Source organism: Hyaena hyaena, unplaced genomic scaffold (assembly GCF_003009895.1).
Source record: "Hyaena hyaena isolate Hyena2069 unplaced genomic scaffold, ASM300989v1 scaffold_772, whole genome shotgun sequence".
NCBI classification, from domain to species: domain Eukaryota; kingdom Metazoa; phylum Chordata; class Mammalia; order Carnivora; family Hyaenidae; genus Hyaena; species Hyaena hyaena.
This window is the reverse complement of record NW_024081404.1, coordinates 650849-664632: the sequence shown is the minus strand read 5'-3', so window position 1 is coordinate 664632 and position 13784 is coordinate 650849. Positions and strand designations below refer to the sequence as shown.

Below are 13784 nucleotides of genomic sequence, written 5' to 3'. Positions count from 1 at the left end.
CTTTTCTATTTATAAGGGTATGAACTAAAAGTTTTTTTCCTAAAGAAGATATTTTAAGGCATGGATTAAGCTACATAAAAAAAAGAAATTGGTTGTTCACTGGGTATATGTTGTTTGTTCATTATGAAAAAAACTAACCCACAGATTATAATAAATGTACTTGATACAGTGATAGCAGAACTCAACTCCATGCATCATTGATGGAGATTAATACTATGTCTCAAAATTGTAATTATTTGAAATTGAAAAGGAAGAAAATTAAATAACTAGTGTCTTTCCCATTTTCTAGTAAATGATATCACTTTGGTCAGAAGTACGGTTTTATTTGTCTTTGTTATCTAGTCTATAAGCCAACAGTTATGATTTCATTGAACTTATTTGAGGTCACTTGTAATAATAAAAAGTATATTATTTTAAAAATACCCACCCCCAAACCTTCCCATCTATTTTAAGTTGTGTTTTTTCCCCCAAGTGATTTTCCTAACATTGCGGCTAATATCATAATGCGAAGAATAAGTACCTTTAGATCTATTTAAATACGTTTAATTATGGTCCCCATAATGAGAAACATCCTACTCTTTTCTAAAAGTGAAAAGCTTAATAAAGTGGTGCCATTTAATACACAATTCTAAATTTAACAAACAATTCTAAGTCAGGTAATGGTTTTGGGGAAATGGGAGGAATAAGGAAGAAAATAAGGGTTTAATGGTCAAGTTGACATACATTGTATTAGAGATGTTTCTTGCTAAAATCATCTAGAGGGAGCAGAGAGTTCTTTCTAGAGCTATTACTGTGAACAATTAAGTGTATTTATAAGAAAATATAAAAAAACTGGGGCGCCTGGGTGGCTCAGCTGGTTAAGTGTCTGAATCTTGGTTTTGGCTCAGGTCATTATCTCACGGTTCACGATTGAGCCCCACATCAGGCTCCACGCTGACGGGCTGACAGCATGGAGCCAGCTTGGGATTCTCTCTCTCTCCTCTCTCTGCCCCTCCTCCTTTCTCTCTCAAAATAAATAAATAAACATTAAAAAAGAGAACATAAAAAAAATCAGCCATGAAAATGTCTTTTACTCCTCTACAGCTGGTAATGACACCTGTTATGGTAAATATTACACTGAAAACACACAGACCATACTGAAAACTTTAGTGAGAACTCTTTTTTGGGGGGTGGGGTGGGAGAGTCTTTAGCTTGACTTGAGAGAAATGCCATCTCTTTTAGGGGGTGTTTGCAAGTATTCTGAACTTAACCAAGGAGGTAATTCCACTCACTCAACAGCTGTGATGGTTGTCATAAGCTGAAGGTCTTCTGCCCTGCGGATAAGCCGCCTGACCCTTGCCTACAGACCAGGAAGAAGAAACTTGCAGCAAACTTGTAAACAGAATGACTCCAGGGGGAAACGGGGATGGCATGCACGTTAATGGATACTTACATAAATGTCTGCACCATAAAATCCATCCTGGTAAACAACACTGCGAGGGTGCACACACAAAGAAAAACATCCATATTAGTGCATTTCCCCATGCAGACACACCAACCCCTGCACTGGCGAAGTTAGTCTGGTCACAAGATCCAAAACACAGGAACCGAGGAGAGTTTTCCACATTGGTTAAGGAGGTTGGAGACAACAGTTGTCCCTCAGCCTGAGAAAATTAGGCTGGGGCTTGGCATTGGCCCTGAATCAGGACGTGGTGGCATGCTGGGTACCAGACTTCCCACTCCTTCAGGAAGGGGTGCAGGAATGCAAGGAGAATTTTGGTTGATATTAAGCAGCCTGGACAGATAGGAGGGTCAGAGTTTGCATTCAATCAAACCACATAGCGTCCCCAAGGGGGGAAAAACACAGATGGTTGTATTATCAGTATGGGTTGTAGCTGAAGGACTTTAGGAGAGCTGGAGGACCAAAATGATTCCAGAAATGTTCTTCTATGCTCTTTCACACTCTAGTATTATATTGGTAATCCCACGTGTCACTCTTTCATGGTAAATATAAAAAAAATATCTGATTTTCTGTGTGTGTATGTGTGTGTGTGCAAGATTATACATGTTTGTATGTGTTGCTCTATGTGCATGCATGTGGGTGAATGCGTGTATGTGTGTGTGATACTGTGCACAAGTTGATGGATGTGTGTGTGCGTGTGTATACCACGCCCATGTGTAGAAGTGCATGTGTGTATGTGAGCACAGGTGGGCGTATCTAGTGGATTATGTGTTGAGTGGTGTTTGCATATCTGGGGATGTATGTGAGCTCCTATGTAGACATGCATTTACATACATTTACTTATGTGTATTTACATACATTATATCCAGACTCAGCAGGCCTCACATTATGACTGAATAAGCCTGGCCTCACAGTGACTCTGTTATCCCCATCACAGAGTCATTCCAGAGAGAAGAGACTTCAAAGGAGGCAGAAAGTATCCTGGACTTCTCCAGAAGTTTCCTGGTATACCTCAAGTGAGGCAGCCAGGAAGAGAAGCGTACAGCCACATGATCATGGGAAATTGAGTTACAATTCCTAAGCATTACAATGGACTTAATGAGGAGCACGGGTAGTCTGCACACCTCGCAGGCTTTTGGGAGGATCACAGGACGTATTGACTATAGAAGCACATGTTTCCAAATGCATGTTTTCCACAGGACGGTAGTTGTTATTAATAACCTTCCCTGAGATCTCCCTGTGGAGATGAGAGATGATTTATGATTCTGGCAAAGGACCAGCAAGCTCCACCGTTGAATGGAGCAGGATTCTCATGGAAATACAACTTTGATTACCAAAGGGTTCCAGCAGGTTTCAGGAGGAGAGTAGCGGACCCACATGTAAGCCAAGCATATCAAGCCAAAGGGAGGCACTTAACACACACACACACACACACACACACACACACACACGAACACACAGCTATGACACTGGTTTGCTGGAGAGCACTGGAGAGTGCATCTCAGAGCTTTTCAGACTTGATTGGCTAGACCTCAAGTACCATTATCCTTAAAGACGTGACAGGAACTTCACGCGCAAAGGAGGTTGGTAGGAATCGCATTTGGCTGTTTTCATTTTGATGTGAGGGGGCCGCAGTACACGAGAGCACTTGTCAGATCCTGCAAACCCTACTCCAAGATACCGAGGGGTGCAGCATCCTGAACTATGCTTTTAGCATTTCCAGCATGAAAACATAGTGTCTGTTGGGGGTCAGAAGGCAGAGCCAGCCTCTGCCAACAGGACTTGAAACAGATCTGAGGATATAGAGGAGAGTAACAAATATTAGGTCCTTTCTCTGAACCTCAGAGGTGAACCATGTAGCCACAGCAAGACAGCTTCCACGTCTGCCCCTTTCATTCATTCACGCTGCTATGTCTTTGCACATGCTATTCCTTGTGCTGGGAACACCTTTCCTCCCAGTATCCTCCTCCAAAGCAGGTCACCATTTAAGAGTCAAATTCAATGGGAATCACATGGGCATCTGGTCACAGCCTCACCAATCAGCAGCTGTGAGTCGTGGACTCCTCACTCACTCAAGCTATCGGAGCTTCCCATACAGGTCTATAAAACGGGGAGAGTAGTAGGTAAGCGCCCATCCTGAGGGAGGATTCGGTGAGGTGATGTGAGCAAAGTGATGAGCAATGGGCTTGACATCTCAGCACAGAGAGTCATCAGGGTGTGAACAAAATATTAATATCTTAACCACATACTAATGTATATTTAAACATGGGAAGTAATGCCTTTGTCTATGTATTTGTAGAGGGGGGACACAGTCTGTGATGGCTTCTCTGTGAATGATGGAGAGCCGAGCCTGCCCTAGACTCTGGTGGTGTTCCCATGCAGGCCTGGTGTGGACCCGGAATGTCTGAGCCTAGGCCGCAGCTGGGAAAGCAAGGTCGGGTTCTTGTGCCTCACGGCCAGGTGCATGCCTCTACGTCATGTCTGTCTGCATCAACTCCCAGAGGTGAGGAAAGAACAAGCCGCTGATGTTTGCCTTTGCTGAGCGAGGTAAACCCCACGCTGCACTCTGCCCTCCACCTGGGGCCGTGGACAATTACTTTGGGACTCTGCCATCCCCCATTTCTGAGACAGAACCAAAGAGGAAGTGGGATCTAACATCTTAATTTGACAAGCTCAAACAGAGGGATGAGTACCATTTCTCTGCTACTGACATGCTTACTCTGCTCCAACAACTATGCCGAGGCACAGACAGGCCAGTGTGTTCATCACTAAAGCTGTCTTCAGGGGGGTTTCAGGGAGGGACCTGGGGGTCACAAAGCTATGTGCATAAGTGCACAGAAGTGTAAAACTGCAGCTGTGATAGGTGCTGAGGAGGAACAGCGGTGCTCCGAAAGTTCGAGGGAAGGAGTGGGGCTGGGCAGCAGGGGTGAGGGGATCTGAGCAAAAGCCTCAGAGATTTCAAAGCCTTAGCCAGGTGGAGAGGCAGGAAGGGCAGGCCAACCAAAGGGAACAAACAGACTATACAAAGCACAGAGCTCAGAGGCCCGCAGATTGGGCGGGGCTCCTCTGAGAAAGGGAGTCGGGAATTCCCACTGCTGTTATAAACCACACGGCACAGGGAGGGCTCCCTTTCACTGAGTGCTACACCTGCATGCTTTGGAGGGAATGACGGAGAGGGTGAGTGATCTATTTTTGTGATCCTGCTAAATACAAGGAACTGATGTGGCTGTTCTCCTTGATGGTATGAGAGAAGCCAAATGGTGGCTTCCCAGTTTCACCAAAATGCCGTTTCCCCCTAAGCTACTAGTGACAGCACAAGCATAAACGCCCCTAGTCCTCACATTTATAGAAGGGTTGCCATGGGTCAGTCTCTGGTCTAAGCATCCTGGACTCAGTACCCTGTTTAACCCCCGTACTACCCCAGCGAGTTGGAGAGTACTCATCACCCTTCAGATATAAAGGAAGCTAGACCGGAGAGGGCTAGGTGTTGACTGAGCCGGGACTCCAGTCCAGGCAGCTCTGGCTTTCCAGTCCACTTTGAAGTCAAAGCACGGGGTCAGCTGAGGGCTTGTTCAAACACAGATGTCTGGGCCCCACGCCCAGCCCAGAGGTTCTGGCTCAACAGATTTGGATGGGGGTCTAAGAATCCCAATCTCCAACAAGTACCAGGTGATTGATGCTGATGTTGCCAGCCCGAGGACAAACAGCCTCATCGCTCCATGCAACACCGCCCTCCACGTGCTTTTTTTCTTTACATTGGTGATGGCACCAAGCCTCAGCCTCCTCGGCCCTAGTCTAAACAGGAGCTGGCTAAAGGAAAGCTCTTAGAAATCCTCATGCTGGTTTCCAGCAATGTGTCCAAACACTTTTTCAAGCCGCATAGAACAGGTGCACTTAAAATATTTCCTCTCCATGGAGGGAAAGGAGAGCCGGACTTGATCTAGTATGCATCTATAGATAAATCAGCCACGGCCCCGCTGCAAGAGAAAGGAGTTGCCATCATGCACTGAACAGGTGTGGTCCGATTTTAATGCACAGGCAGTCTGTCTAGCCATGCAAAGGTAATTGTATTCCTTGTCAATCACTCTGGGCCTGCAATATGCTTTTGCAAGAACATTGCAAATGCACATCTCATTTTCTTAGAAAGGTAATAACAGCAGTTAAATATTTGGTTGAATGCAAGCAGGGGATGATTGCACTATAGCAAATTAGTTTACTTAAAAAAAAGAAAGAAAAGAAAGTATACGATGCCCAAACTATACAGTCTGTTTGTACAATATAATAAATCCCCACCACAACTGCATTTCTGAAAGAGAGGTTATATAAAACTGCTCTACCTTAGTGCCCCTTCCAACTGAAAAATAAATTAAAATTTTAATGCATTTAAATCTAGCTGGTTTTGAATAGATATCAGATGGGTCCATAAACTCCATGGCATTTGTATAGAATTGTGTATATGTATGTGGACACCAACATTTTCCGAGGAAAACACATTTTTAATTAGATTATTAAAGGCATCTGTGACATTTTACTCCCCTCCCCCTGAAAAATTTATGAACCACTGATTTATGGTTTGTGTATACATGCATTCAATTCAGGGGTCATTTTTTTTTTTTTAAATGTTAAGAGGTTGCACTTTAAAACTGGCTGGAAATTTGAACAAGAATTTACACCAGAACCAAACATACAAACAAAAAGCTAGAGAGAATTGTGGTGACTTTAGTTCCTAGCATTTCTATTAAATGAGAAACGTCCTCAACAACAGACAATACAGTCTGAGGATTAGGCATTTAGAAATTAAAACCAGAAAGCATGGTTGATTTCTAGTCTGGGAGGGACATATGCATAGTCCTGGGGGCTAGTGTCAGAAGCTTTTTAGGACCTGACCTAACACCATCCCCAAGCATCTGTGGGCAGATATCATTCTTGCACTGGCCAGATTTAGCAAATTTTCTTTCTCCTGGGATATTACCATATCTTTCCTACATACAAAGTAGCACAGAGTCTACAAACCAGTTCTCAAGGTAACTCTGAGAAGTTGTACATAGATGTGTCCTAACTAATTTCCCGGGAAAGTACAGAACACCTTGTTCAAAGATACCCAGAGAACCAAGACCAAAGCCTTAGGGCGGATGCTAGATGCTTGGCTTAGAGTAATAATAATTTTCAAAATATCCTTTGATGCTCCATTAGAGCGCCTACCATGTCCCCATACCATGCGATGTTCATGGTACACAGTAGGTACTTGATAAGCAGCTACTCAGTTTAGCTAATTAAGAACAAGAATTGGTGAGGCCAGTCAGGGGGTTCCTCTGGGAGGACACTGGGGCTTAGCTGCTGTCTTGTAGTATGAGATGTTGTACTGAATCTGGTGGGTGTGTCTCCAATGTATTTACCCATCACTTCCACCCATAGATCATCAGTCTGCAGGATCCCTGGGATGGCAATGACCCAATGTGCAATTTCTCCCAGATGTGAATCATAGGAAGTCAGATAGGACATTGAGGCTTCTCTATTCAAACTGACTCCAGGATCAAGTTCAAGGAGAAATATGGAAGACCTGGTCTATTGAGCGCTCTGAGAAACCATTCACTAGTTACTATTTTATTTGTGATATACAAGTCTATAAGCCACTGAAGTGTCACTTTCCAAAGCCAACTCTGTGGCTTGTGGGGAATGGAGGTCTGTGAACTACAGGTGCCTCCCAGGAAGGGGTCTAACTCATCACCCATCCTCACTCAGTTAATGTTGATAATCAATAGTGAGTTGGTTGGCTCAGTCTAGGTTTTCTTCTCATCTCTGTGATTCCCTCCAGGGTCCAAACAGAATCCCTTCCACCAGGGGAAATGATCAAATGTTAATGCCCCAAGAAATTGCATTTTAGCTATGTGAGAAAGAAGAGAATAGGGACTCTCCATAACATGTGCTCTTTCTTTGCTGGGAGGGACTTCAGAAAATATCAGCAGGTGGAGGAGAAAACCCAATCCGTACAAGGAGGTGGGTGAATGAGGAGGCATCCTTGGTGACTCCTCCTGGGTGACTATGGTGTTACTGGACACCTCTAAGGGTCACCCAGGACCCCACAAAAGTATCCATGGGGGGGTTCTGTGGGATTTTTTTTTTTTTCAGTATCTTGGAAAACAATATGGAAGCTATACATGGGCATAGGGTAAATGACATATGTTTGGTTGGAATTTCACCAACAAAGGATATATTTCAGACTTCACGAAGAGCAGAGGTTTAGGCTGGCAGTGAGATAAATCTTTAACAGGTGACAAATGGAAAATAATAATAAATGCAGCTTGCTAGAAGACATCTTAGAAAAGATGGGGGTCACTGGGTGTGAGGGACAGTCACGATTGAGAGCTCAACGTGGCAATTTAGGAAATGGACTCAAGTGCATCCCACATTTCTTCTTTTCCTGAAAGCCTTCTCTAAAAACCCAAGCGTAGCTAAGGCACCTTCCCTGGTGTTCACACAACACCGCATCTTATCACTTATCGAATTAATAGAAATTGTTAGCTTATATGGTACTCCTGCCCCTAACGGGAAGAAACTCCTCCAAAGGTGCAAGACAGAAAAGAGATGTTAGGCTGAACTGCACTGGAGTAAAGACATTATGCAGATCTAGAAATCTTCCCGCAAAGGACTTCAGAGACAAACAGCTACAGGAAATCCACACTATCTCCTGGGTCCCCTGAATCCTGATAATGTCACTTCCTGGAAACAGGAACTTCTTACAACCTCTTTGCTATTTGCTTCCACTCAAGCTCTGGGCTCTCACGACTCCAGCCAGGATCTGCTCTGTACTGCCCTCCACTCACCTTTCCAAAAGGAGCTGCCTTCCCACAATCTCCTGCAGCCTAAGCCAACAAGCAGAGGAAAAGGGAAACCTTCATTTAAGATGCTGGGCTCACACTTCTTCATTTGGTGCCAGTGGACTCCAGGCACTTTGTAATACAGTAAAACACCCTGGCTGAATTTCCTATTTTCAACCAGCACTTGGCTCTCATAGACCCTGCAGATAGGGACACACATACCCTAGCCTTTTCTCCTCTTCCTTCTCCCCCACCCCCTCCTCCTATTCCCCCTCTGCCTCCTCTACCGAGAATTTCATCTTACTACTTAGTGTGGTTTCAGGATTCCACTCAGAATATTACCAGCAAAGAGGCACAATGTACTATTATAACCAAAATGGTTAGGAATATTGCTGGAATATTAAAATTAAGTCACGTCTGAAGCAGTCACAAACACACTGCTTCACCATTTGGAGATGCCCATGTGTCTCCCTGATGAACTTGGCATTAATTAGTTATGCATGGTTATTTCCGGCAAGGAGCAAGTTCATTGTAAGTTAGTGAATTTCAATTTTACGGTAGGTGTGTTATTTTGAGATTTTTATAAATTGTTCATGTGAGGATAAGCCATATGATTTTACTTTATTTTTTTTCTTGTTCAGTATAGTAGTGAGATACTGAGGCTACACATACCAAAAAGCTACAATTACTGTCTACTAAGATAATAATTTTCAGACAAACTAATATGGTATAAACATGCAATTTTGTATTTATGGTTTATGAATCTTGCTTTAGTAATTACATGAGCCTACAGGGTAACTTGGTGGGGATTTTTTCTCCCCTTCATAACGACTTATTGTGTGACCTTGGGAATAACATGTATTTATTTCTGCATTTCTGGATCTATAAAACAGGCTCAACACTGTGGGGCTAGAGATAATGATTACACTATGGATGATTCCTTATATCACATGGTCAGATATCTAAGGCTTAGGATGTACAGATGCATCTTTTTGGAGGGTGGGGAGAATTTATGGTGAATTCATCTTTGGTTTGTTATTATCTACCATCTTTCCAGTGAAAAAGAAATTTGTGCTCTTGTTTTGTCCACTAAGAAACTCAGAAATGACCCAAGTCTAATCACAACAAAAGAAACAATGAACACTGACTGATTTCTCTACCTTTGTTTTCCCTTCCTGATGATTTCATCGAGTTTCATTTATTTATATTCTTAACTTTGTCTCATTGCGTTTGTGTTTGAAACACTTCAAATGCTCTCCTCTGCAATGGGTGAGATATGAATAAATAATGAAAAGAGAGTGGTTCCCTTTGTCATCAGTATAATAGAGAGATGATCTAGGCTCATTCAGGTTTTCTAAAAAATTTATAAGCAATAGAGCTATAAAAAATGCATTAACCCTTTTGGTACAGTCTGGAATACAACTGTATTCTTTCTACAGACCAGAAAGCCAGGTACTGGCCAGGAATGCCTTGTGCCAAACTGTCTTGGGTATAGCTGAGGTTTTGTTAATAGTACTATTGAGATGGGGAGCCTCATGACTGTTTGCATTGGGGAAGGGTGTCCTGTGCACTGTGGATCTTCAACAGCATCCCTGGCCTCTACCTATTACATTCCTGCTCCTTTTGAAACAATCCAAAATGTCTCCGGACATTCCAAACATCCCCTGAGGACCACCAGAGACATTCCTTTCTCCCTGATGCCAGGGGTGCCAGAATTTTCCAGAAGGATCCCTTAACAGGAAGAAAGAAAGGGTACCATTTCAGGGCTGCAGCCCACCACACCATTATCCCTATTTCTTAGCATTCACCACCATTCTTTGAGTTTCATCTGGCAATGCCGAAGTCCATGTGCATAAAAACCAAACTGCCCACGGGGAACACATTAACTTGCAGTTTCTTGCAGAGGGGAAAGGAGGGCAAATGCCCATTTTGGAAAATCCAATTGAAAGGAGTCTTACTTCCAATTTCTTTGAACTTTTGAACTTTTGCATTTGACTCCACACCTAATTTTCTCTTCTCAGGCAAGGGTTCATAAACCTTAAAGTGAAAGGTGTCTTTGCAGAGGGCAGCAAGATCATCCCCCCACCCCCAGCGAATTTTATGTTTGGAAACTTTGTGGCCCTCCATGGCCGGATTCAAGGGGCAAATGTGATCCAACCTCCTTAATAACCAGATGTTTGCAATCATCGGAAATATGTCTTTGGCTGTAGCCATTTCTCTGTTCTCCAGCATTCAGTCTCAAAGGGAATTTACATAACAACATGTGACATGTAGAATGCTTAAAGGCACCAACCATGACAAGACAAATTACATTCATTTTTCAATACTCTTTGCAAGGTGCTCCACGTCAGGCGCGCGCCGAAGGCATGCTGGGGCGGTTCCGGTGGGGCGCTCAAGACCAGCATGCGCTCGCAAACAGGAGGGGGCAGGTGCGTGAGGCCCGCCGCCAGGGGGAGGCTGACCCACTTACCCGCCGTAGGCCGGGATCGGGGGCGGGGGCGCAGCGGCCCGGAAGGTGTTGTACACGGTGCGGCCGCGGCCTCGCAGGTGAGCCCCTCGGTAGGCGGCTGCTGCGGTGGCGGCTGGATACGGGAAGCCGGGCACTGCAGGGGCGGAGAGGAGAGAGCAGAGAAAAGGCTTTCAGAAGCACACCTGTCGTTGAGTGCAACCCGCCCCCCACCCCGGACCCTTCTCCCTGCAGGCCAAAGTTGGACACCTGTCCCCTGTCCAGGATCAGGGTGGTACGAGGAGTGCAGCGGGGTGAAGGCCAAGGTCCAAGTCCAGACAGGACGGGCTACTTAAGGCGGTGGTCCATGTGCGCAAGACAATTCGGTAAATGACAAACATTTACAAAGACTTTTTAATAAGAGGAGGCAAGCTCACTGCACAAAGTTAAAATTTTACAAAGGTAGATTGCAAGATGTGCAGTATATTGTCGACATCTATCATCTATCTATACATAGGTGTGTATACTGTGTATAATAGATCCTTATATTTGAGCACACAAAATACATGAGTATGGTGTATACACACACGTGTGTGCATGTGAGTGAATATGCATGCCCATATTTATTCTGTGTTGTATAATGCACATGTCTATGTGAACATGTCCATATGCATATATTTATGTGCTCGAGTATATATGTATATAATTGTGTATACATATGCACACATATATCTGTGTGTTCGTAGACATCTCTGGTGCTGAACTGTGTGCACGCTAATTGTCTACTCATTGCTTTCCCCATCTTATTTTTATTTATTTCCCACATTTTCCTTGATGTCCGTATATCGCTTGTTTTAAAATTGCAATACAAAATTTTTAAAGTGCAACACACCGTTCCTACGGACACGTGCATGCATCTGTGCAAACCCCTTATGCTCCAAGAAACAAATGTTTACCAATGTCCGAATCAGGCCCCAAACCATTTAACAGCTTTGAAGACACATACAACAACCATAACTACATAGAAGTCTGGGAATTAAGAACTCTTAAGAAGAGGGTGTGGGCTGGGTTTTTCCTCCTTGGGGGAAAATTCTCTGAGCAGGATGGCTTGGTGAGGAGTCAGGAGGGAAATTAAGCCTGAAGCCAGGGACCCCTGATCATTCATTCTCTTGCCTGGGAGGTCCTTCCTCCTGGGGTGTCTGCAAATTCTGACACATCAGGGCCCCCATAGGCTTCAGGAAACCACTTCTGCTGTTCCTTACTTGTGTGCATCTCACAGGGCTCTTGCTACGCTTGCCGTGTTACCTTTTCTCCCTCTCATTAACCAGCAACCTCCTCAGGGCCTCTCCAAGTCAGCAGAAGCCCCCTGATCGTCTTCACAGCGGGTTCTCAATATTGGACCTTGAATGACTGTAGGGTGGCTTCACTGCATGAACAAGTGAATGCAGTTGTAGGTTGCTGGGCAGGCCAGATGATGGACACAATCTGCAGTCAACCTCCCCCCTCCCTCCGCCCCAGGTTCTTCTCCCATCTGCCATTCTCTAACAGAGCAGGAGCTTTTCAGAGCGAGGGGGAAACAGGTAAAAAGGAGCAGGGCAGAAAGGCTTCCTCCCCTGCGCACCCCCTCCCATCCACGCTCCCTCTCTCCTGGGAGTTCTTTCTGTGGCGTTTGTATGGACAGGCAAGGCTGGCGGGGGCAGTTTCTTTGGGCGTGACATGAACATGCAGGCTCAGGCCATCCTACCACAAGGGAGACTCTCACAAGTGGATAACCAGCGCACAGAGACCTCGCTCCAGGAGCTCTGTTTTGGGGGAACACCGAACTGCTCACAGGGTCTTATGTTTCATGCAGTGTTGAAGTTGCCTCCACCTATATCCAAACTGCCAAGGAGGGGCTTCTCCCCTTCCTTCCACCATATTCAGAATCAGAAGCCCTCCATCCCATCTCTTCATTGGCTGCAGTGTCCTTGGACAGTCTATGTCTTAGCTGTGTGGGGCAGGGGCCATAGCAGAAGATGGGGAGACAAAGGGTGTGGCGTCTCCCACAGAAGCGTCCCCAGGTGCATACCATCTCGCAGAAGTGCACAGACTAGAATAGAATCCTTGAACCCAACCCGAAGACTGACTGGCTATCATCTGGAATTCTCTGCGTGTTCTCGTGGATTCCACCATATCTTTCTCTCATGATGGAGGGCAAAATGCTGGGAATGTAGAATTGCATCAGAATGATTTTATCTTTCTATTTGTGTCTGGAAAGACCATATAGGTTATTTTTAACCTTCTTTTTTTATTGTTGTTAAAGACAAATTGTGCAGCTGTCCTTAACTCTCAGCTTGCCAGCGCCAGTGCACCCACATCTCCTGGCTCGTGTTACAACTAATGTGCTTGAAATTATAGAGAGGTGTCAGTCTTAATGGGGGAAGCCAATAATTCCTAACACCATAAAAGCCCAGAAAGTAATGAGATCTGAGATGCCTGTTTCCGGACCGGGGAGAAAATGGGTGAGTGCGGCTTTGACTCCAAGTCTGTCTTGCCACTGCTCAAACATTAAGTTTTCATAGGAACGCCCTGCATTTTGAAATAAGGAAAATGAAAAATTCACAATCTGGCAGAGCAGCTGGCTGCTTGTGCGAGGAAACACGGTAATTATGCTGACCCATTCATTATCGCTGGCTACGGTGCACAGTGAGCGAGACCAGATCCCTCTCAGCGACAAGCAGGTTTTAAAATAATTCTTGGAGGATTTAGATGTTGAGATACAACATGAAACAGAGGCTCGGCAGCACGAGCTGCTGGGAATACAGAGCCAGGAGTCCATTTGGACCCTCTTTTCTGCAGGGGAAAGATGTTTCTGCTGATGCCGGATAAGGTAGCTACAGGGCTTAATGCAAGGCTTTTGGGGCTCCTCCAAGCAAGGCACATTAGAGGGATTCTTACTTTGTTAAAGGAACACAGGAAGGAGAACACAGCAACTCCTGGTTTAAAAATCACCTTTTTGGGAGGCAAAGTGCCCTTAGACAAAATAAGGGGGTTCCACAGTTCATGTTTTGGACCAGAGGCTTCATGGAGAAAGTGTGAG

General features: G+C 44.7%; 1 protein-coding gene across 9 annotated transcripts in view; it reads right to left on the bottom strand.

Moving 5' to 3' along the window:
* RBFOX1 (RNA binding fox-1 homolog 1) overlaps window positions 1-13784 on the bottom strand; it is a 620770-nt gene that overhangs the window by 46518 nt on the left and 560468 nt on the right. For 5 of the 9 annotated variants that reach the window (XM_039218656.1, XM_039218661.1, XM_039218655.1 and 2 more), the window contains 2 exons: window positions 10730-10862; window positions 1433-1472 (listed from right to left, as the gene is read on the bottom strand). In XM_039218656.1, coding sequence (XP_039074587.1) covers window positions 1433-1472; window positions 10730-10862 — 173 coding nt within the window. The remainder of the gene's footprint in view (window positions 1-1432; window positions 1473-10729; window positions 10863-13784) is intronic. The other 4 variants (XM_039218662.1, XM_039218654.1, XM_039218657.1 and 1 more) reach the window with 1 other exon arrangement.